The sequence below is a fragment of the Felis catus genome, chromosome D4, assembly GCF_018350175.1.
Source record: "Felis catus isolate Fca126 chromosome D4, F.catus_Fca126_mat1.0, whole genome shotgun sequence".
Taxonomy (NCBI): Eukaryota; Metazoa; Chordata; class Mammalia; order Carnivora; family Felidae; genus Felis; species Felis catus.
In genome coordinates this window covers 32,557,599-32,582,023 of record NC_058380.1, presented here as the reverse complement: position 1 = coordinate 32,582,023, position 24,425 = coordinate 32,557,599, and the positions used below count along the sequence as shown (strand labels likewise).

Below are 24,425 nucleotides of genomic sequence, written 5' to 3'. Positions count from 1 at the left end.
TCATACTTCCCTCATGTTGGCAGACAGTGAAAGTGTGAGAAATCAGTAGAAGTATATAAAGCAATCCTTCTGTCCAGCCTGCTGCTAGCACTTATTCTGCAAATACTATCTCCACAGACATGACTTCTCAACGCCTCAGGCCTAAACTCCACCAGCCTTCTCCAAATTAGTATCAGAGAGTTCCCAGACTTAGAAATGACCCATCATGGATCGCTTTTTTTAAATGTTTTCAGTGAAAAAGACACAGTGCTAGATGACTATCCCAGCTACACCGCCATCCTCATCACAGGGCTGATGAGGCCAGGGTCAAAGCCCTCCTGATGGGTAGGAAAAATGTGGTTCACAGAGGCAGGTTACACAGAACCAGAATTCTAACACAGGTCTGTGTGACTGGGTTGCTTTTTGTTTACCCGCACTCAAATTAGCCATCAAAACTCTTATTAGGGATGGAAGTGCTACACAGATGGAGCAATGAACCCCTGCATCTCTGACAATGTTATGAAAAATGAAACACTGGATTGTTCTTTCTAGACTTTGATTTTCAACACAAGCATTTCAGCCCTCTCATCTGGTGTCCAAAGAATAGACTTTAGGTCTGGTCCCCTTATGACTACAGGCTGCAGGTGTCAGTGATTCCTTGTGCCCATCTGGAGAGACAAGCCTCCCAACACTCTCCGAGACAAGTTGGCATTTTCCTCTGTCTCCACCAACCCAATCTTCCTTTCTATTGGACCAGGAACTGGCCCACTGAACTGACTCATCATCACTGGACAAAGAAACAGATTTCCCTTAGATCAGTCAGGCCCACCACTGAGCCAAGGTCAATTCCCCAAACTGGAATGCTGTAAACAAGATGCACACGTCTACCAGTTCTCATCACAACTCTTCAAGGCTCCTTACATATTTACTTGCATTTATTTCTCATAATAACTATAAAGAAGCTATAATCTCCATTACACATATGAGAAAAAGAAGATTTGGACAAGTTAGTTACGTACTGACTCCAATCACACAGCCAGTAAAAAGAAAAGTCAGAATTCTAATCAGTGCAACTAACCCCTGAACTTGTTGTATCCCTTCACCACTACATAGCAATGCTTCCTTTCTATAGGAAGAAAATGAAGCTCAGCACAATTACACACACAGCCTGAGAGATTCAAGACAAACTGTATTACTCCCCAGAGGGTCTACCACCCCTACACCCTGTGTCACCTCCTGGAGTGTGATTCAGACAGCGCAATCCTATGTGATCGCAGAACCTTAAGAACTGCTTCAGCTGTATTTCTAATTAAGTGTACTGAAAGGAGATGTAAGATATAATTAATTTTATAAAACTAACTTTGATATTATCACATGCTAAACTTAACACATGCTAAATTTTTCTTCCTTAAGATGTTCTAGACTTTCCTAAAGATTAAAATATAATAGCAATAATAGTGAAATATATGTATACATGCTACGCAACCTTCATCCACTGTCCCCCAAACTACTGATATGTATGATTACAAGATAGACAATTCCCCAATATTAAGATTTCATTTCTTCATATTTTTAAATGACATTATAACTCTAAGTTGAAATTTCCCTTAACCATTTACTCACTGCTCAACTCAAAAGTATAATAAAAATCAAAATATCAAACAATAAGGACACATAAAGCCATCATAAAAATTGCACTCAACAGCATAAGCAAGAAGACATACAACTATCGATACTGCCCTACTTAAATGCAGCACATGGAAAAATGCAAACTGATTACTATAAATAAAATACAAAAAATAATGCCTGGAAGAATTAGCTATAAGCACTAAACTTTGTATATTGTGCCACAAAGAATTATTTAGTGCTCTAAACTAACATGTTGGAAATCATCCAGAAGACACTCTTGTTTTGTCTTCCTTGTTTTAGAAAGAGGCAAAAACTATTACTGGCCATAGCTAGTAGGGGATAAAATTATAGTAAATTAAAAATAATAGGCATGGCTAACCAAGGGAGAAAATTAAGACTTGGCTTCTTTATAATATGAGACTTTTTCAGGGTCTGCCTAACTGGGGACACTTTTCCTCTTTGAATTGGCTAATACTCTGATTCTTCTAATTGCAAAGGTGTAGAACTATTAGAACAATAATAGGGAATAATCACAGGATTCATCACCCACTCTTTATTCCCTTTGATATTTATACCAATACTTATTCAGCTATATACTTTCATTACTTTCAGCTTTCTGCCTGAATATGGTCCCTGGTGCTGCCACACAGAATGCTCCCAGGGGCTTGTGGGAAATTTCTACACTACAGTTATGACCAGCAGTTAGAAAGAAGTGTGTTCTATCACCTTGCTCAGAGCAGAGGGAGGATAGATTGTGGATCCACAGATTAAAGTCTAATTATACCCACTGACCTCAGTGATATCCCATTAAAACTTTCTTTTGATTCAAAGAGGTCACATCAAATGATCAAGTAAGCAATACTCCCATACCAAAGCTTCAAATTGGGCATCTGCACATACTGCTCTTGTTGCATCAGCAGAGAAGGGTATCTCAAAGGAAAGGGAACAATGACTTGGATTGGTATGCCTTATTTAAGAAGTCCCAATTCACACTTAGCTCTTCCACCAGGAAACAAACATCAGCTGGGCCAAGGGTTCAGATCCCACTTTTCCTAAGTACTCCTTTAACTAGCTTTTTCTTAAAAGTACCACATTTTATCAAAAGACTTAAACTAAGGCCTGAAAAACAGATAATACAAGGGTGCCTGGGTGATTCAGGGTGATTGCTCATACTCAAGTATAATAAAAATCAAAATATCAAATAATAATAATAAGAGACAAATAAAGCCATCATAAAAATTGCACTCAACAGTGTAAACAAAAGGCATACTATTCGGCTCAGGTAATGATCTGGTCATGAGATCCAGCCCCGCAAAGGGGTCCTTGCTATGCATGGAGCCTGCTTGGGATTCTCTCTCTCCCTCTTTCTCTGCCCATCCCCAGCTCACACATGTGCTCTCTCCTTCTCAAAATAAACTAAAACTTAATAACAACAACAACAACAACCAAAAAAAAAAAACCAGATAATACCTTGATTTCAGTTTAGCAACTAAACATCAGTGCCATAAACCATATACCTCAACTCCCCAAATCCAGCAAATTTAAGTTAGTAATAAATCAAATTGGGCTCCCTAGTTCTGAGGACTCAAGTCCCAGATATCTCCCCTACAGACACAATATATACTAATCAACTGACTTTCTACTATACTACTTGAAGTCTCAGATTTTCTGAATCTCACAATTCAATACTTTATCAGAATAAAATGAGGGATATAATATGATTATTTTCTTTCTTAATACTTATTCCAGATATATAAGTACTAATTCCCCAGTCAGAGTACAAGCTCCAAAGGACATGCCTTCATATGATTCTGTTTCTCTACATGGTATTTTGTACTCTATGTTGCACTACCAGGGCCCAGTAAATAGAAACAAAATAGAGGTAAAAAGAAAAAAAAAATGGAGAAAAATCTCTGGGCTCACAAAGTTCATATTATATATGCCACATCAGATAGCCAAAATTAGAATGCAGGGACTGTGAGTCTACATTTTCCTTCTTTCACGTGCTCTAAGAATAGAGAAATCTCATGATCTAAAGCATAATAAAACATAACATAGGGACTAACCACTAAAATGATTTCTGATTGTTTAAAAAAAGACTGCCCAAGATTAAAGATTTTTTGGAAGGATTCTACTTGATTTAAGAATAATGAAATCTAATTTTAGAAAAGGACTGAAATAGGGGCACCTGGTGGCTTAGTCAGTTAAGCATCCAACTTCAGATCAGGTCATGATCTCACAGTTCATGGGTTCAAGCCCCACATGGGTCTTTGTGCTGAAGGCTCAGAGCCTGGATCCTGCTTCAGATTCTGTGTTTCCCTCTCTCTCTGCCCCTCCCCAACTCATGCTCTGTCTCTCTGACTCTTGAAAATAAATATTTTAAAAATCTTATTAAAAAAACCCTGAAATATGAAATGGAATGAAGCCATATCACAGCTCTTGTATGTAAGACAATAATCAAAATCCCTTCTAGATTAAAGGGAAATCAACTTCCAAATTCTATCTTTTTAAACTTGCTGAAACATTTGAGGATTCAAATGTCAAAATGCTTTAAAATTATATTGTGAAGTAATGTTCCTGAAGTTCATGAGAGAACATTCCCAGATCTGCAGTGCAATTTTTCAGATTTCTGGCATATCATGTTAGTAGATTATCACTTAAAATAAAATTGATTTAGAATAAGAAGTATCATTTTGAAGCCACCAACTATTACCTTTCCTCCCAAGAAGATAACATTATTTACCATGCCATAGATAAGTTTCTCACACTGCACACATGGTCATAAATACACTACTGATGGTGTAGGCCAGATATGACTGTCCCCAAGACAATGATTCTTTTTTACTCAAGAAAATCAGTACAGTAAATAACTTTTCTTCCCTTCAAGACAATCACAGTGCTTGAGGCTGCTGCGACACAAAAACAAAATATCTTCACAAATGTCTCCAAACAGTCAAGCTGAAAATCTAAGCCAAAGTTTCATTTAACAGCCTGTCAGTTTTTTGATGTGAAGCTAATGAATGCAGTGGCAAACAAATCCATCAAACCTAACATCAAAACAACTGCACTTCATCCTACCAAACGGAAAAATGAAATACAACCTGCAGGCCAGCTCTTTGATCCAGCCTAGCCAGGAAGCGGACAAGTGCCACCACAGCTGCCACACAGAAGTAACCATGGACTCCATTTAACCACAGGAGAGAACGATCCAGAAATGGGAAACATTCATCTCAAATATGCACCAAAATTTTCTTTCAATTGCTAAAGCATTTCATAGTTTTAAATCTCTACCAGAAAAAAATGTAGCACTTTACACTAGATCACTCTGATGTTCAAACCAATAAAGATGCCTAAAATAACTCACGATGGTATGTTCCACTCATACTTCAGTTTTGAAAATGGAGGTTTATTAAAAGCCCTTCTGTTCTTTATGAAAGCTCCCTAAAGACAAAGAAAACATGCCCATCTTCTTTGTACAAACATGTAGCACAATCCTGTTGCAAAGGAGGAACTCACCAAGCACTCTCTGAAGCTGAACTCTGCCTAAGCCAGTAGGCAAATGGGCATGTAGCAACCTAGAACAATCTTCTCAATTCTTCTTCAGTGAAAACCTTACCTCTGAACAATGAAATGGGGGAAAATTACATAACCCCCTTCTTAGGTAGGTGAGTTCTCTTAAAGGCAAAGCCCTTCTGTTCTGGAGTATCATGCAGGATTTTTCTGAATAAAATCACCAATATCTCCAATATTATCAGTGAGCCTGGGGTTATCTTTTCAAAACCTAGTGTTTTGGTGTATTTTTCAATTAAATATAGGATTTTGTAAAGTTCTTTCCTAAGTTGTCAAAGTAGAAATATTGGTTTGTAGTATGTAAAATATAACCAGTACAGACCCCACATTCTGCACCACATTAACTTCTGTCCCACAAAGGGACACTATTGGGAGTTTTTACATACCCATATGAACCCAATGTGACAGGTAAAGAAGACCTCACTGCACCTAGTGCTTCCACTAGGAAAAAGCATGCCATTATTTTTTTTAATTATCTGTCCCCCCCCCAAAAAGCATAACTCATCATCACTTGTGAATAACTACTTCTTAATAGCTATCATTTAGAATAAACTGGATATGGCAAAGAATTAAGGCAAAAATTTGTTAGTTTAAGAATTAATTTTGGGCACCCTCAAAGCCACAAGTCTTTTAAGTGCAGTTTATAATTAATCCATTATACATTTGTCCTTAAAAAAAAAAAAACATAAAAACTAACTGCCTAATTCACAAATTTTCCCGAGACTAAAAGCTACACACGCATGCATGGACAGCATACACATACACATGATACAAGAGTGTGTAAAGAAACAGCCTTGGAGATCAATAAAAATGTGTCAGATAAATTATAAAGACACCAACATATGCACAAAAATGCCATCACAGCACCCTACAATATAAGATAACTTATTTTTCTGAGAATAGCCAAGATAATATTAAAATTGAGGGGTATAATTTAAGAAAGCATAAGTATGTTTTAGTGAAACATTCAAAACTGTATCCATTACAATTTAGCTTCCAGTTTTTTGTTGTTGTTTAAATAACCTTGTTTTTCACTTCATTTTATTTATTTTTTAAGTTTATTTTATTTATTTATTTTGAGAGAGGGAGAGGCAGAGAGAAATGGAGAGAGAGAATCCCAAGGAGGCTCCATGCTTGTTAGCACAGAGCCAGACCCGGGGCTCAATCTCATGAACCATGAGGTCATGACCTGAGCCAAAATCAAGGTCAGATACTCAACCGACTGAGCCACCCAAGGTGCCCCTAGTTTCCAGTTTTTATGCAGAATAACTAAATTAGTTACATCTACTCAAAGTAGATTCTTAATATATCACCATGTCAATTATTAATTGGAACTCCGTGGTAGACAGAATATTGCCCCCACCTTCACACCCCTACCCCCAACAACAAAGACATCCATGTCCTATTCCCTATAATTTGTAAATATGTCATCTTATATGATAAAAGGGATTTTGTGGACTGCCTGCTCTGAAATGTACAAGACTACCTGGAAGGACATGAGAGATATCTCTAGGAGCAAAGACCTGGCTGACAGGCAGCAAAAAAATGGGAATTCAGTCCTACAACTGTAAGGAACCAAATTCAGCCAACAATCTGAGCAAGGGAATGGATTCTTCACTAGAATCCCAGTTAGAAATTTAGCCCTGCAAACACCCTGATCTTTGCTTAGTGAAACTAATATCAGACATACAACCTATAGAGATGGTAAGTGAGTATTGTTTTAAATCACTACTTTTATGGCAATTTGCTCCAGTAGCAATAGAAAACAAATACATTTCTCAGAGCAGCACCACCTCACCAAAATAAGGGAAGGGTGGAGACAACACCTAAAAACATCTCAAACACATGCAATCTAGTGCACTATTTACCCAAAACTGCAGTATAGCCATTGAACAATTTTGTACCTAGCAAAATTCCAGAACCAAGACAGTCATATTCCTTAACTAAATTGAGTGATACAAATCAACGCAGCATGAATGGATATCCACATACCTAAGGTTTTCTCCCTCTCATAACAGATCTATGGGTGGAGAGGTATTTCTAATTTATATAGGAAGGAACAAACAAAATAAACAATTTTCCTAATGATATATGACTAGCCAGAAGAAAAGTTGGGCCTTAGATCCCTGCTTCCTCCACCACAGCGCACTACTCTTACAGTCCCACAATCCTAGGCTCTGTCAGCTGGGATTTCAGAGGACCACTGCCCACCTCTCTTACTTGGTCACACCCCAGTCCCATTCTACATTAACAAAGAAATGTGGAAACCCACCCAGGACATGTTAGCCTTGAGGAGAAACTAATCTGGCCAATACCGTGAACTAGATCTGAAACTCAGAGTAAACAAGCACCAGCTAATTTTCTGATAACTGAACAGCTGTGACAGCTGACTTACTCTGTCAATGATTAAAACTGCAAACCACAGGGGCACCTGGGTGGCTGAGTTGGTTAAGCATCCGACTTCAGCTCAGGTCATGATCTCGCGGTTTGTGGATTTAAGCCCCACGTTGGGCTCTGTGCTAACAGCTCGGAGCCTGAAGTCTGCTCCAGATTCTGTGTCTCCCTCTCTCTCTGCCCCTCCCCCACTCACGGCTCTGTCTCCCAAAAATGAATAAATGTTAAAAAAAAATTGTTAATAAAAAAAATAATGCAAACCATAAAATAACATACCTTGCTATTACTATGGGTGTATGGCTCTGTTTCAATGTAGATCCAAGCACTACCTCAATGTGAAAACACTGCAGGTAGCTGGCCAAGGTACATACACTGAGCTTCCTATTTTTTTTATTAGGTTTATTATAATATGAAGGATCCATAATGGGAAGAAGTAGTTCAGTTTGGTTCCTTTCTAAATTACCCTTCATAAATAGAAATTACTCAGAACAGAAAAAGTCTTCTAATAGCAGGAGCTTTCCTTTTTTCATAAATCCATACAAATGGTTCCTAGGCTGCCAAAGGGCTCTACTTTTATTTTAATATATTATGTAATTTTCTAAATACACATGTAAATCAAACCTGGTGTTCTTTTCCCTGAATATATTTCTAAGTTCACAATGGTTCCACATACAAGCTTTATCAATGTGGAATGAAAAATACTCACTTATACCATGCAGTGGCCAAGATACAGCCACATAAGCTGTTATGTCATTTTTCACTAAATCTGTGTCAATTTTACACACTCCGTAAAATACACAGTTTCATTCATAGCTGCCCTCTGCCAGCCTATACCCTTGCCTTCAAAGCCATAGGAAAGAAAGCAACTTAATGTAAGCCACCATCTCTTTGAAGATGTCCTCTATTTAACACCACAGGGGGAAATTAATTAAATTTAATGGAAGTTGTTTCTTGTGAATGAAAATACACAGTATGTGAACTAAATTAAATATACTGAGCAGGAAATGCAAAATTTTATACAAATGCAACATAAAGATACATTTCTTATTAAAGTATATTCTGCATTACTTTCAAAAAATTTATTTCTGCACTAAGGGAAGTTTTAATCATTTCTTCTTACCACCCTCCCTCAACCTCTTACTATAATTTTTACAGACATTTTCATCTATAAGTAGTTGTTTTCTAAGCCATGGAACTAAATTCCATATTTAGTCCATGTTAGGTAAAGAGCCAAGTCTTTACCTAACATGGAGCCACAGGGAGCCACTGGGAAATCTCACAAAAAAATAATTGGTGGCTTTAAGAAAGGAAGCAAACATCAGTTGCATAAAATTACCTCTCAAAGTAAACTTCTCCACAAAAATCTCAAAACAGAAAACTATAGCTACAAATGATAACACATGCCATGTAAAACAAATATATCTAATCTGAAAATAAATTACCATGGTGCGAGGCACACAGTATCAATGAAGGGAAAAAAAGTGCTGCATATGATCTTAGATTTCCCACCACAATAACCAGAATACACATTTAATTTATGCCTTATTTTTGAGGCATAACTTACCAATTTAGCAACCTTCCCATAGTCAATCCATCTGACTGTAGCAAAATTTGTAGATTCTGCACAGTTGAAACCATGATTAAAACCAGCATGGTAGCCATATGGAAAAGTAATCATAAATTCTCCAGCCTCCTGAGTGATCTGCAGGGTACAAAACATATAATATTTTCAATTATCAGACTTTCCAAATTGCAAAGACAATTAAAATATATTTCCTATTTAAAAAAAAGAAAAAAATGCCATGATATCAGAGCTATCTAGTATAAAAGAAGTTCCCCCAGATCTTTATCCAATCCTTCAGTAGTTTTTCAGAAAACTTTAAAGACTTTTCTAAACAGGGTGTGACCTTCTGGCAATGTAATTCCCTCATTCAATCCATAATCAAAGATATTTTATTTTATTTGAAGCTGTCTTTAAGTTATCCAAGTAAATTTGTTCATATTAGCAATCAATGTGCATATTTTTAATACTTTAAAAAATCATGTTACTGGAGTTATTTCACAGGACATATTTTGACTGATGTTTGTTAGAGCTAAAAAAAAAACACTTCAATAATGCATGCTCAACAGGCTTTACTATTAATTCTATTGCTAAAGACTTGGTGGTATTCACCAAATTATTCTTCCATAATATTCAGAAAACATTTAATTAACTGTGTTCCATTTAATAGTAAAATTTCTATCAAAGAATTATTCAAATATGTATGTGTAAGTGCATCTTCAAATATAATTAAAGTAACTTGAATAAACCAGTCAGAGATTAAAGACCAACATGAAAAATATACTTATTCCACTCCTATTTATTAGGCTAAAGACATGGCTTTCTATAATTACCAAAACACACAAAATACACCATGAGCTATAGAAAAATAGTAAAACAAAATTTTTTGGTGTTTTTTTTTAATTTACCTATACTATTATGGACTATCAAATTTATTATCCATAGTTAATTTTCAGTCCTAAAATGTTGAGAAATATGTGGGTATGTACATGCATGTAAACATTCAGGAGGCATACTGTATAAACAAATAACAGTTGTATACAATGCAACTCGGTCGCCATTTTAGGGATGCTAAAATGTTGTAAAAGTATTTTCTTTCCCAACAATCCTGAAATTTATCTCATCATCTTCTCCCCCATGACAGCCCAGCAGGTGTTCTATCGCAATGAGCAGCAACTCAGTTGCCACCTGGCAGGCAGAGAATGGCTATCAGTGTTCAACATGGTTCCGGTTCCATCATTTTGAGCCACATGAGAACACAGCCTGGTTCTCTCCTTTCCTGGTCTCACTGAATTTCATTAATTATAATTGTGCTTGGAAACTAGGCACTTCCCTGTACTTTGTGATAAAACAAAACTCACCCTGATCACCTGTTTATAACCCTACATAGATGGGGGAAGAGGGTGCAGCTGCTGCCTTTGGAATAAGGAGACTATCTTCACTGCTCCACTGAATGCCACCTACAATCTTTTTCTACTCTACCTAGAAAATCTTGCTCTTGCCATGTTGAAAAAGAGCACCTGTTCCTATTGAATGGGACTCTAAATTTTATGCTTCTGTATAATTTCTAGAAACAGGTCAGTCCCGTTTACCAAAATATAAGGCTAATTAACTGCCTTTGGTGTAATATACAGGTGAGAAAATAGAGTAACAGAAAAGAATAAGTCCCTTTTATTATAAAACTAAACAATCACCACAATTCCATATAATGAAGGAAGTTGAAAAGTGCACATGATCTAAAAGCATACATTATGTTTATTAAATACTTTTTCATATATATATATATACATATATATATGATTATGTGCAAATACATTGAAAGAAGGACGAAAATAATGTTTCTCCAAATGTGAAAGAACTGCCTAAAAAGAGGGTCGAAGTAAGGAGAAAGAATATATTCTGTATAACATATATTATGCAAAGCCCTTCTTAGAGGTCATCTCTTTTCATCCTTGTAACAGCCCTATTAAGTAGGTACTATTGTTATCATCATTTTCCAGCTAAAGAAACTGAGGCTTAGAAAAATTACATAATTTTCCCAGGTGACAGAATCAGGAATAAATTTGTGAAGTTTAATTTGGAAGCCTACACTACTCTGTTCCACGTTACGTTACCATTATCAGAGAATATGTTTCTTGAGGAGCACAGAGTTATCACACATCCTTCATCAATGTAGAAAGGGAAGTGGCAGTATTTCATATGAAAAACTGCAATTGCCAATCAGATGATGAGGCACTGGTGTCTTCAGAAGCAACAAAATGTCCCACCCTCAAGAGAGCAGAGGAGAGCCATCTGGTGATTTACCAAGGAGTATTAAGAAGCCACAGCCCAGAAAGGGGTGGAGGGCACCTGCCTCCTTCTCCCCAAAGCTTGGAAAGGAGCTATGAGTTCCAAGGCCTCCATCCTGGGGAAATGAACCAATCCCACAATCCTACTACTTCACATAATCCCTTCTCCAAAGACCAGCTTGATCAATTATCTATCACCAGCCCTAAAATCATAAAAGATTTTCTATCCTTGGGAGACCCTAGTTCACTCATTCTCCTCTGTCTTCTAAAACTCCAACTTAAATAAAAGTGTCTGATCAAGCTAATGCCAACCACCTAAAAGAAACACTCACTGATGATGTGTCTGAGACTAAAAAACCCAGTGCCCAGAGGTATCTGCAAGTGAGACAGAGCGCCACAGCAGCAGTGGCCCATCTCAGGGACACACCCCCCGCCCTCTGTAACAGTGGGCACTGTGACAGCGCTGCAGTTCAAGACCAGCCTCTCTCCACATCTGTGCACACCTGCCACAGTGCACATCTCAGAAGCATGCTTTTTGTCATGGGTAAGACTATGTGAGTAAAACAGTGGTGACAGCATCTCTGTCACACAAGACAGATATGTCTCATCTTATGCGTGAATATAGCTAGATGCTTTGTGCATGAGCATGGATTCCCCTCAGGCTGGAGAATGATTCCTGGTCCTTGCAAAAATTCCACTTTGAACAAAGCTGGGGATTGGGGGGTGGAATGCACTTTAAGGGCCTGAGATTAATAAGAGGTAAAGATTTAGTCACAAGTGAAAAACTTCTGAGGTGAAAAACAGCAAAGATTATAGGAAGAAAAGTCAAATTAAAAATGAAGAAAAAAAGAAGATGAAGAGGGTATAGCTATTTATTAAGGTTTCTATAAGGAGCTAATTACTAAATCCTCCTCTGAGAGGGAGCTTTTATTTATCTGGTCAAAAGTTTTTTGTTTTTGTTTTTTTTCTTCATTTTAGCTTCTTCACATAAAAGTTCTCATGCTCTGTAATAATTCTGACCCAATAACTACCCATGGACACAAAAATAGAAGAATCTAGCATGTACTGAGTCTTACAGAACTTAATCTTTAGAAATACTCCAAAGAAGCAATATCTGATTAAGTCATCAGGCAATTTTATCCATAATGAAATTTTCATTGTACTATGTCTGAATGTGTTTAGAAGCAACATACTGGTGTCATAATCATTGACTCTAACCAAACTTCTAATAATAATTGTTTTTAAAAAATTGATCAAAGGGGCGCCTGGATGGCGCAGTCGGTTAAGCATCCGACTTCAGCCAGGTCACGATCTCGCGGTCCGTGAGTTCGAGCCCCGCGTCAGGCTCTGGGCTGATGGCTCGGAGCCTGGAGCCTGTTTCCGATTCTGTGTCTCCCTCTCTCTCTGCCCCTCCCCCGTTCATACTCTGTCTCTCTCTGTCCCAAAAATAAATAAACGTTGAAAAAAAAAATTTTTTTAATAAAAAAAAAATTGATCACATATATATAAATTGTTATTCATAATCACATATTGATCACATATATATAAATTATGTTATGTTTTATGTTATAAAAGACTTCAGTGTATAAGTGCTACATCTCATTTTGTTGAACGTTCTGCATTTTATTTTCAGTATTGTTATAAGTGAACTATAACCAGCATGAAATCTCTAGTAAATGTATCCTGAAATAAAAGTAACTTCAAATTAGTATTTAGACAAATAATTGCCAGGTTATAAAACATAAATCTGAATTTTCCTACCCACATCCTAAAATTCATATTTGAAGTCAAGGATATATTAGCTTGTGTTACACTTGTCTTAAATATAAATACTATACACACGAAGTGAAATGTTAAAGAGTAATACTAATATACCTTGTCAAAGGGAATACCATACTTCTTCAGTACTGAGGGAGATATCAGTGTCATCTTGTGGCGAAGAAATGCATCACACCCTTGAGAACTGCTTGGGAAAAAACCTAAATGGAAATAATAAATACAAGTAGTAACGTGTCAATTATGATAAAATTTCAGACAGGTTTTGTAAACCTTACGTTCTAGTATTCTCACAGAATGACAGCTTTATGCAAATAGAGACCAACTCGACCATCAAAAAAAAACCCTGGTTCTAAAAATTAGAGTCAGAATTCTTAAAAACTAAGGAATACATATGTATATCACTAAAGGTAGACCTTCTTAGAAAAAGAGCTCCCAAAATTATTTTCATAACATATAAGATTACTAAGCCTTATAAATTTATTTATTTATTTTTTTAGTGTTTATTTATTTATTTTTTGACAGAGAGACAGAGCATGAGCGGGGGAGGGGCAGAGAGAGAGAGAGGGAGACACAGAATCCGAAACAGGCTCCAGGCTCTGAGCTGTCAGCACAGAGCCCGACGCAGGGCTCGAACTCAGACTGGGAGATCACGACCTGAGCCGAAGTCCAATGCTCAACTGACTGAGCCACTCAGGCGCCCCAAGCCTTACAAATTTAAATGAACACATTTTAATTCAATCTGCCTTGTAACTGATGAATGTGCAAAGTAATAAAGCTGATTAGGAAGGTAAATACTCATTTTCATAAAGAAATCTCTCATTTTAAAAAGGCTCCTAGAAGTGATCATTCCAGATACACTTGTCCCAGTGCCTGGCAAAGAACAGAAACACAGCAGTTTCCCACCTTTCTGTGTTTCTTTTTGATCAATTTAAAACAGTTAACTGCTAGTGTAGATAATGCTGCTATAAACACTGGGGTGCACGGATCCCTTTAAATTGGTATTTTTGTGTTCTTTGGGGAAATTTAACTCATATCCGGAATCTAAGAAAGAAAACAAAAAGCAAAGGGAAAAAAGCGAGAGAGAGAGGCAAACCAAGAAACAGACTTTTAACTATGGAGAACAAACTGATGGCTACCAGAGGGGAGGTGGGTGGGGACATGCATGAAATAGATGAGGGGGATTAAGGAGGGCGCTTGTTGTGAGGAGCACTGGGTGAAAGTGTTGGATCACAATACTGTACACCTGAAACTAATATTACACTGTACATTAATTAACTAACTGGAATTTAAATTAAAACTAAAAAAAAAAAAAAAAAAAAAAAAAAAAGGTTAGCTGCAATCAATTTCCTGAACCAACTTCCTGGCCAGCACCAGTCAAATGCTTGGACACCTGCTCCACCAGCCTGTGTGGGAGCAATGTTTTGAGGAGTCCCTTAAGTGAGGAAGCTTAACATGCAGCAACCCTTTCACTCAACAGTATATTACAGACCAAAACAGAGTCGTTTTTTTCTACCACTGACTCCATCCCTGCAGTGCTGAGGCAGACTCTCATGAATTCAGCTATGCTAAGCTAGAGGAAAATGAGCATGCATGACCCTGGCTCTTCACCTTCCTCAGTCATAGGGAAACACAACCATGCCAAAGAGAGTGGGAAAGCAAGAAGGGAAAGGCACACATGGAAAGACAGAGAAGAATCCGAGACAGAGAACCCAGACAGAAAACAGAACTCACCAGGAAAACAAGGGATGCACATGAGTAAAGCGGGAAGAAGCAAAGATGCTGTTTAACTCCTCCACTACCAAAATGAAGAGAAAGCCACTGGAAATGCCAGTTATCTAACTCTGTGCTTCAACACACAAATAGGTCAAGCATGTGACGAATCTGACAAAAGGATTACCAGTACTCATTAACTCCATGAACCATTTTAACCTCATGGAAGTATCTCACAAGAATATTTTTAAAGTAAATAAGACATTATTGATGCTACCATGTAGTATGTGCTCATCAGAAGGAAATAAATCAGCCAGCCAAGAAATAGTCATTAGGTTATAAGGAACCATCTGCAAAAAGGCAGCATGTACTGCTTAAACGTCTGCACTTGAATTTTTTAAGTAGTTGGAAATATTAAAAAGTATATGCCAAAGGAAACAACAGAACTATTACTATTCCCTATAATACCAATGAGAATAAAAAGAATAATTTTGCCCTATATGGTCATTTGATGCAGCCCTTTGTTTATGGTTAATACTTATTATACATAAGTAGAAAATAAAACTTTATACCAAATAAGCAATCCAACGAAAAAATGCAGACTCCAGTGAATGAAGAGAAAATACCACACTAGTGTAATGGCCATATTTACACAATATGAAGTCCTGGGTCTTACACCACCGACAGTAAAGCACAGCAAAGTCGTCCCCAAACGCACAACCCATGGAAACATTTTAATATTACAATTCAAGTGGATTTAGCAAACTTTTCAAATCTGTAACTTTGTGCATCCTAAATGAATTGAGTTTTAAATTAAAATCAATGAAGAAAGAGGAGTCTATTTAATTTTTTTTAATCTTTTTAACGTTTTTATTTATTTTGAGACAGAGAGAGACAGAGCATGAACAGAGGAGGGTCAGAGAGAGGGAGACACAGAATCTGAAACAGGCTCCAGGCTCTGAGCTGTCAGCACAGAGCCCGACGCGGGGCTCGAACTCACGGACCGCGAGATCGTGACCTGAGCCGAAGTCGGCCGCTTAACCAACTGAGCCACCCAGAAGCCCCTATTTAATTTTCTTTTGATATGGATTTATAATCAGGGCCTGAACAATGCGGTAACTGGTCATAAGTTAATTTAAATTGGAAAACCATGGGAGGAAGGTAATTTACAGTATACTAAAAAACTTGAATTGGTTTAGAATTTATATTTACAACAGGCTATCAAAATTATATTTTACATCACTGAAAAACACCTCGTAAACGGCACAATTTATGTTCAAAGCATATAACTCAAAATGAATTTTACCTCAAAATATCTACAGCAGTACATAGCTTATTCCACAGTGTATGAAAAGTATGTTATGTAACATATAAGCAAGCCAATATAATCAGAATACTTATAGATACAAAATGGTATTTTTAAAAACTCAGAGCAATGCTGGCTGAAGAAATGCTACTATCTTTCATAATTAGTTTAAAAAATGCTTTGGAATCACCTACATAAAAAAAAAAACTCTCTGATATAAAAGATAACATTAGGGTAAAAAATTCAACTTAAGTTGAGTTTTTCAAGAGTCACAAAGAAAAGAAAAAAGTGTTAAAATTTTTGCAAATAAGTTCTTTAAAATATGCCTTTCAGAAGCATTTTTTTCTACTCTAGTATTTGCTTTCTTGATGTTAAAGTTCTGAATAATTTATTTGGAAGAAGTGGTCTCTAAAAGTTATATTTTAATGTCACTACTATAACATTCCATAAAATTTTCTAGTTTACCAGTCACACTCTTTTCATGATCTTGGAAATCAAGAAGTTCCAACAAGAAAAAACTTCTACACTGACCCTTCAATGATCTAAGAGTGGAAACAGCAGCTAGCATCCCACTGCCACGCCTCACACACCCATCTTCACCAGCTAATATGCCAGGTGTAGAACACACAGAATAAACCTGCCACATCTTTCTGCAGCAACTACTTTTGTCACATTAGGTCACCTGGCTTATTCTTACATAAAAATAAACATATTAGGTAGGGGAGCAAGACACAAAATCTGCATGAGTGTTGTGGGGTAGTGAGGTTTTACTCTTTTCTCCTACAGGGATATTTTGGTAAGAATATTTGAGAGGCAGACTACAAGACATGAACTATGCTATGGGATTTTTGTATAAACCTTATCCAATGCCCTCTTACAGATGCTTGACACACAAGCTTACTTGAGCACCAACTTTCCTCTCTCCTTTACCACTCTGAATGAACACATACCTTTTCACTGGTATTAAATAGCAAAGCTAAGTTTTAGACCAAAGATCTAATTGTTTGAAATATTTAAAGCCACCCTCACCTTGTCCACATGGCCAGCAAAACAAGAGAGAATAGCAATTGTTAATAACTTGCTGAGTCTTACTGAGACATGGATTCTAAACACAACTTCAACAATCATGTAGCTTTAAACAGTCGTGTAATCTCTCAGTTCCTCAGTTTCCCTGTCTGTACAATTAGGATGCTATTATTATCTTCCTCACTGGATTCTTTTATTCCAGCTTTATTGAGATATAACTGACATGTAACATTGTATAAGTTCAAGATATCAGAGTAAGAATTTGATTCATGTATATACTGTGAAATGATTACCACAATAAGTTTAGTTAATATCCATCACTTCATACAGTTACAGTTTTTTGTAATGATAAATGATTTTAATGATACAGTTATAATTTCATAAATTTTATCATATCATAATCATAAATGATATATCATAAATGACAATGATACAGTGTTTTGGATATGATAAAAACTTTTAAAATCTACTCTCTTAGCAACCTTCACATATACAATATTAACTATAGCCACCATACTGTACAGTACATCTCCAAAACTTATTCTTCTTAGAACTTTTAAGTTTGTACCTTTTGACCACCTTAACTCATTTTCCTTACCCACCATGTCTGTGAACCACCACTAAAATCTGTTCTCAGTATCTGTATGTTCAGTTTTTTTAGATTCCATATGTGAGATCATCTAGTATTTGTCTTTCTCTGTCTGACTTATTCACTTAGTGTAACAACTCAAGATTCACCTATGTTGTTACAAATGGTAGAATTTCCTTCTTATGGCTGAAATTCCATTGTATTCACATGTAACACATTTGCTTTATCCATTCAAATGTCAATGGACACTTAGATTGTTTCTATATCTTGGCTACTGTGAATAATGCTTCAATGAACATGAGAGTGGAGAGATTTCTTCTAAACAATGATTCCTTTTCATATATATCCAAAAGAGGAATTGTTGGATCATACAGTAGTTATAAATTTAATTTTTTTAAGTTTGTTTATTTTATTTTGAGAGAGAGAGAGAGAGAGAGAGAGAGAGCGAGCAGGGGAGGAGCAAAGAGGAAGAAGGAGAGAGAAAATACCAAGCAGACTCTGGGTTGTCAGCACAGAGCCCAATGCAGGGCTCAAACTCGCAAAATGTGAGGTCATGATGTGAGCCGAAACCAAGAGTCGGATGCTTAACTGACTGAGCCACCCAGGTGCCCCCTATCTTAAAATGTTTTGAAGAAACTCCATACTGTTTCCTACAATGGCTGTCCTCACTGGATCATTACAGGAAACCAAAAGGATAATGCACAAATAACTTAGCTATAGTCAAAAGGTAGAAGCAACCTAAGTGTCTGTCCATCAACTGATAAATGGATGAACAAAAAGTGTTAATATTCACACAATGAAATATTACTCAGCCATAAAAAAGAATTAAATGCCCATACATACTATAAAATGGAAAATATGATAAGTGAAAGAAGCCAGACACAAAACGTCACATATTGTATCATTCCATGTATACTGAAATATTCTGAATATGTAAATTCCTAGAGAGAAAGCACATTAGTGGTTGTCAGGGGCGAGGGAGAAGTGGGAGGGAACAGAGAACGACTGATTAATAGATACAGGGTTTCCATTTAGGGTGATGAAATTTTCTTGGAACTTGATAGAGGTGATGATTACACAATAAGAATATACTAGGGGTGCCTGGGTGGCTCAGTCAGCAGAGCATCTGACTCTTGATCTCAGGGTTGCGAGCACAGGCCCCACATTGGGCATGGAGCCTACTTTAAAAAAAAAAAAAGAATATATTAAATGCCACTGAATTGTGCACTTCAAATTAATAGTTTGTTTTACGTTATGTGAATTTTACTTCAATTAAAAAAAAAAAAACTTGTTGGCACCAAAAACCATAAAATAGGTTAGGAATAAACCTAACCAAAGAGGTGAAAAATCTACACAATGAAAACTATACAAAGCTTATGAAAGAACTTGAAGAACACACAAAAAAAAGTAAAAATAGTCCATGCTCATGGATTGGAAGAACAAATATTGTTAAAATGTTGATACTACCCAAAGCAATCTACATAGTCAATGCAATCCCTATCAAAATAGCAGCAGCATTCTTCACAGAGCTAGAACAAACAATCCTAAAATTTGTATGGAACCAGAAAAGATTCCGAACAGCCAAAGCAATCCTGAAAAAGAAAACCAAAGCTGGAGGCATCACAATCCCGGACTTCAAGATGTATTACAAAGCTGTAATCATCAAGACAGTATGGTACTGGCACAAAAACACTCAGATCAATGGAACAGAACACAGAGCCCAGAAATGGACCCACAAACATATGGTCAACTAATCTTTGACAAAGCAGGAAAGAATATCCAATGGAATAAAGACAGTTTCTTCAGTTAATGGTGCTGGGAAAACTGGACAGCAACATGCAGAAAAATGGACCTGGACCACTTTCTTATGCTATACACAAAAATAAACTCAAAATGGGTGAAAGACCTAAATGTAAGACAGGAAGCCATCAAAATCCTCAAGGAGAAAGTAGGCAAAAACCTCTTTGATCTTGGCCGCAGCAACTTCTTACTCAACACGTCCCTGGAGGCAAGGGAAACAAAAGCAAAAATGAACTACTAGGACCTCATCAAAATAAAAAGCTTCTGCACAGTGAAGGAAACAATAAGCAAAACTAAAAGGCAACTGAAGGAATGGGAGAAGATATTTGCAAATGACATATCAGATAAAGGGTTAGTATCAAAAATCTATAAAGAATTTACCAAACTCAATACCTAAAAACAAATAATCCAGTGAAGAAATGGGCAAAAGACATGAATAGACACTTCTCCAAAGAAGACATCCAAATGGCTAAAAGACACATGAAAAAAATGTTCAACATCATTCATCATCAGGGAAATACAAATCAAAACCACAATGAAATACCACCTCACACCAGTCAGAATGGCTAAAATTAACAACTCAGGCAATAACAGATGTTGGCAAGGATGCAGAGAAAGAGAATCTTTTTTGCACTGCTGGTGGGAATGCAAACTGGTGCAGCCACTCTGGAAAATAGTATGGAGATTCCTCAAAAAACTAAAAATAGAACTAACCTACAACCCAGCAATTGCACTACTAGGTATTTATCCAAGGGATACAGGTGTGCTGTTTCGAAGGGGCACATGCACCCCAATGTTTATAGCATCACTATCAACAATAGCTCAAGTAAGGAAAGAGCCCAAGTGTCCATAGACAGATGAATGGATAAAGAAAATGTGGTATATATACACAACGGAATATTACTCGGCAATCAGAAAGAATGAATCTTGCCATTTGCAACTACATGGATGGAACTGGAGGGTATTATACTAAGCAAAATTAGTCAGTCATACAAAGACAAATATCATGACTTCACTCATATGAAGTCTTTAAGATACAAAACAGATGAACATAAGGGAAGGGAAGCAAGAAGAATATAAAAACAAGGAGGGGGACAAAACATAAGAGACTCTTAAATACAGAGGTCAAACTGAGGGTTGCTGCAGGGGTTGTGGGTGGGGGGATGGGCTAAATGGGTAAGGGACATTAAAGGAAACACTTGCTGGGTTGAGCACTGGATGTTATACATAGGGGATGCATCACTGGAATCCACTCCTGGAATCATTATTGCACTACATGCTAACTAACTTGGATGTAAATTTAAAAATAAAAATAAAATAAAAATGAAGTATGTAAGACATACTCAGCAAACAGTAAAAAAAGAAAGAAAGAAAGAAAGAAAGACAAAAGAAAAGAAAAAAAGGGAGAAAAAAACTTTAGTATACTTGACACAGTAAATTTCAGTAAATAGTAACCATTCTTTTTATCCCTATTACTCATTTAAACAATACTGACTCTAGTCACCATGTTAGTTCAACGAATCTTCCTTTTCCACTATCTCTGCAGCCTGCTAGCTGAGAAGGGGGAATCACAGTCCCAAGAGATCTAGAGAGCTGACTGGGGGTGTTTTCATGAAAAGTCAATGGTTACACAGCTTTAAAAACTGTCTCATTTCCAGGGTACCTGGGTGGCTCAGTCAGTTGGGCATCTGACTCTTGATTTCGGCTCAGGTCATGATCTCAGTTTGCGAATTGGAGTCCCGCATCAGGCTGTGCACTGACAATGTGGAGCTTGGATTCTCTATCTCCCCTTCTCTCTGCCCCTCCCCCACTCATCCCCCCTCCCCCCACCCCAAATAAGCAACCATCAAAAAAAAAGGTTAAAAAAAACTGTATCATTCTCTTGGGCCTTCTGACCTAAACCTAACAGTTCTAGTCACAAGTAACAAACTTCTTCCCCAAAAAGGAATTCTAACAGTCAAGCACAACCTGAGTTAAACCATATGGATTCACTTTTAACTTTGTATTCACCTGTAGATTCTTCCAATTGTTCTCTAACTCTATTGTTTTAAAATTAAACATCAACATTCAGCCTGGATTCCAAATTAATACTCACAGTTGAGCTCTAATGTAAAAACCCTATACAACTAGAAAGACCAGACTGAGAAGACAATCACTTATTTCACACTCCAAGCTATGGATATTGGTAAGGACAACCATTTTACAACTTATTTCCCCCATACCAACTCCTGTCCACAAGTAACACATTAGGGTTTCTGTGACAGGTAAATCAATGAACTCCCAATGAAATGGTATCTGATTTGGAGGTATAAAAAAAAAAAACTGGAAGAATAGTTTGGAAGAACAAACTAAGTTTCCAATGAGCAAAACAGTTTAAATATATATTTCAAGAAGAATCAACTCTTGTGGTTATAGCATCCAAGAGAAGGGAAGAGCAATAATACAAACTTATAATAGGCTGCTTAAACAACTTGATTTGTATGATCTATACCTCACTTATACTATCTACAAAGATAGGACCCTACCAGTTGCCAACTCCTTAATAAAATAAAGACAATATTTTGTTTGTTTTTTAAGATACTTTACAGTGGTAAGCAAGCAACGATGGTCTTTGGAACATTCTTTCAGCCCAAACATGTTAGAGGATAAAAATGTAGTATGATAAAAAGCATGTACTCCAGAGCTCCCAACAAAGCCCTAAAGCCCAAAAAGTATCCCATAATAACCTTTGCTAAGACTAATAAAGTACTGTAGGTGGCTCAGTCAGTAAAGCATCTGACTTCGGCTCAGGTAATGATCTCGCAGTTTGTGAGTTCGAGGCCTGCATCGGGCTCTGTGCTGACAGCTCAGAGCCTGGAGCCTGCTTCAGATTCTGTGTCTTCCTCTCTCTCTGCCACTCCTCCACCTGTTCTCTGTCTCTCTCTCAAAAATAAATGAACATTAAAAAATTAAAAAAAAAAAAAAAAGACTAACAAAATACTGCTAGGAGTTGTGCAGCATGGGTAGTGCAGAATCCCATAAGTCCTCTCAAGGACCAGGTTGCATCCATTAAATACAATGTCCAGTATCCAATGGAAAAATGATCATATGTGAGAAGCATTATTCTAAGTGAAAGAAGACAAAGGAGTCTACATACTGTAAAATTCTATTTTTAGGGACAGAAATCAGATTAATGGTTGCCAATGGCTGTGGGGAGGGATTAACTGGGAAATGGCACAACAGAACCTTTTCAGGGAATTGGATATGATCTGTATCTTGATGATGGTGGTAATTATACCACTGTACATATCTGTCAAAACTCACTGAACTGTATATTTAAAGGGAGTTAGGGGCGCCTGGGTGGCGCAGTCGGTTAAGCGTCCGACTTCAGCCAGGTCACGATCTCGCGGTCCGTGAGTTCGAGCCCCACGTCAGGCTCTGGGCTGATGGCTCGGAGCCTGGAGCCTGTTTCCAATTCTGTGTCTCCCTCTCTCTGCCCCTCCCCCGTTCATGCTCTGTCTCTCTCTGTCCCAAAAATAAATACGTTGAAAAAAAAAAATTTTTTTAAAGGGAGTCACTTTTGCTGTAAGCACATCATACCTCAATTAATCTGACCTCCCAAAATAATCATTAAATGTTTTTAAATTGTTTTAGAGATAGAGCAGATCTACTCTAAAAATGTATTCTTTCCTTCAGATAAAAATTTCTCCAAACTGTCCATTGGTTTATATTTTCTAACACATTGGCTGTTACAAAGGAATTCCTTTTATTTTCTTTCTTAATTTTTTTAATGTTTATTTATTTTTGACAGAGAGAGAGAGAGACAGCATGAGCGGGGGAGGGGCAGAGAGAGGGAGACACAGAATCTGAAGCAGGCTCCAGGCTCTGAGCTGTCAGCACAGAGCCCGATGCAGGGCTTGAACCCACAGACCGCGAGATAATGACCTGAACCGAAGTCAGATGCTAAACCGACTGAGCCACCCAGGCGCCCCACAAAGGAATTCCTTCTAAATTCCAATCTCATATGACAAACTAAACCCATAATGTTGCTATTAAATCACCAAAGTTTGAGCCTTGGAAAAAGATTAAAAATCAAAGTTTAGTAACTATTACTATGGATTTGAGAACACTAGTTTGGAGAAGTTTAAATTAGTTATTAGGAAGGAAAGGATGAAGGAAAGAAAGGAATGAGGAAAGATGAAGAAATCAGACATGTAGAATATATGCCCACATTAGCAACAGATTTTAAGATAATTTAATTTAAATATAATTGAAATTTACCCAAGTATGCTTTGATAGAGTTTTTATAATGGTTTTTGCAATATTCATATGACTAACAGGCTTGAAAATATATAGCAACCATACAAACAAATGGTAAGGAAAAGAATACAGAAAAAGGATATAGAAGGATTCAATTAATTTGATTTCTGTGAGAAGTGCTTTTAGATAGATGTATTAAATTTAAACATGAAATTTCTTAACTTTATTAATGAAAAGAACCAATGAGCTACAGTATGTGGGGAAAAACTTGGTACTTTTTACCCACATCCCTACCTAAAATATCAAGTTTAGAGGTTTAAGCTACCGTTGACCTCTCTGTGCTTGCTACCATTTAATTTGGATTAGGTAGAAAATAATCACACTGCAAGGTTCACCCACCTCTAAGTGTCTCCTAATCTATCAAAACAGGCTTCACTCTGCTTTAAGTGTCCCATGACCCACCAACATCACTACTAGTAGAGACAGAACTCCATGGAGCACTCCAGAGGAGCACCAGGAGATATTCACACTGATCATGGTCTTGAGAAGGATGGT

The 24,425-nt window shown here is 37.0% G+C and overlaps 1 protein-coding gene across 25 annotated transcripts in view; it reads right to left on the bottom strand.

Annotated features, from left to right (window-relative positions):
• Positions 1-24,425, bottom strand: part of KDM4C (lysine demethylase 4C) — a 430,991-nt gene that overhangs the window by 293,151 nt on the left and 113,415 nt on the right. For 24 of the 25 annotated variants that reach the window (XM_045042970.1, XM_045042971.1, XM_045042967.1 and 21 more), the window contains 2 exons: positions 13,297-13,400; positions 9,137-9,274 (listed from right to left, as the gene is read on the bottom strand). In XM_045042970.1, coding sequence (XP_044898905.1) covers positions 9,137-9,274; positions 13,297-13,400 — 242 coding nt within the window. Of the gene's footprint in view, positions 1-9,136; positions 9,275-13,296; positions 13,401-24,425 lie in introns of those variants that run through there. The other variant, XR_006588691.1, reaches the window with a different exon arrangement.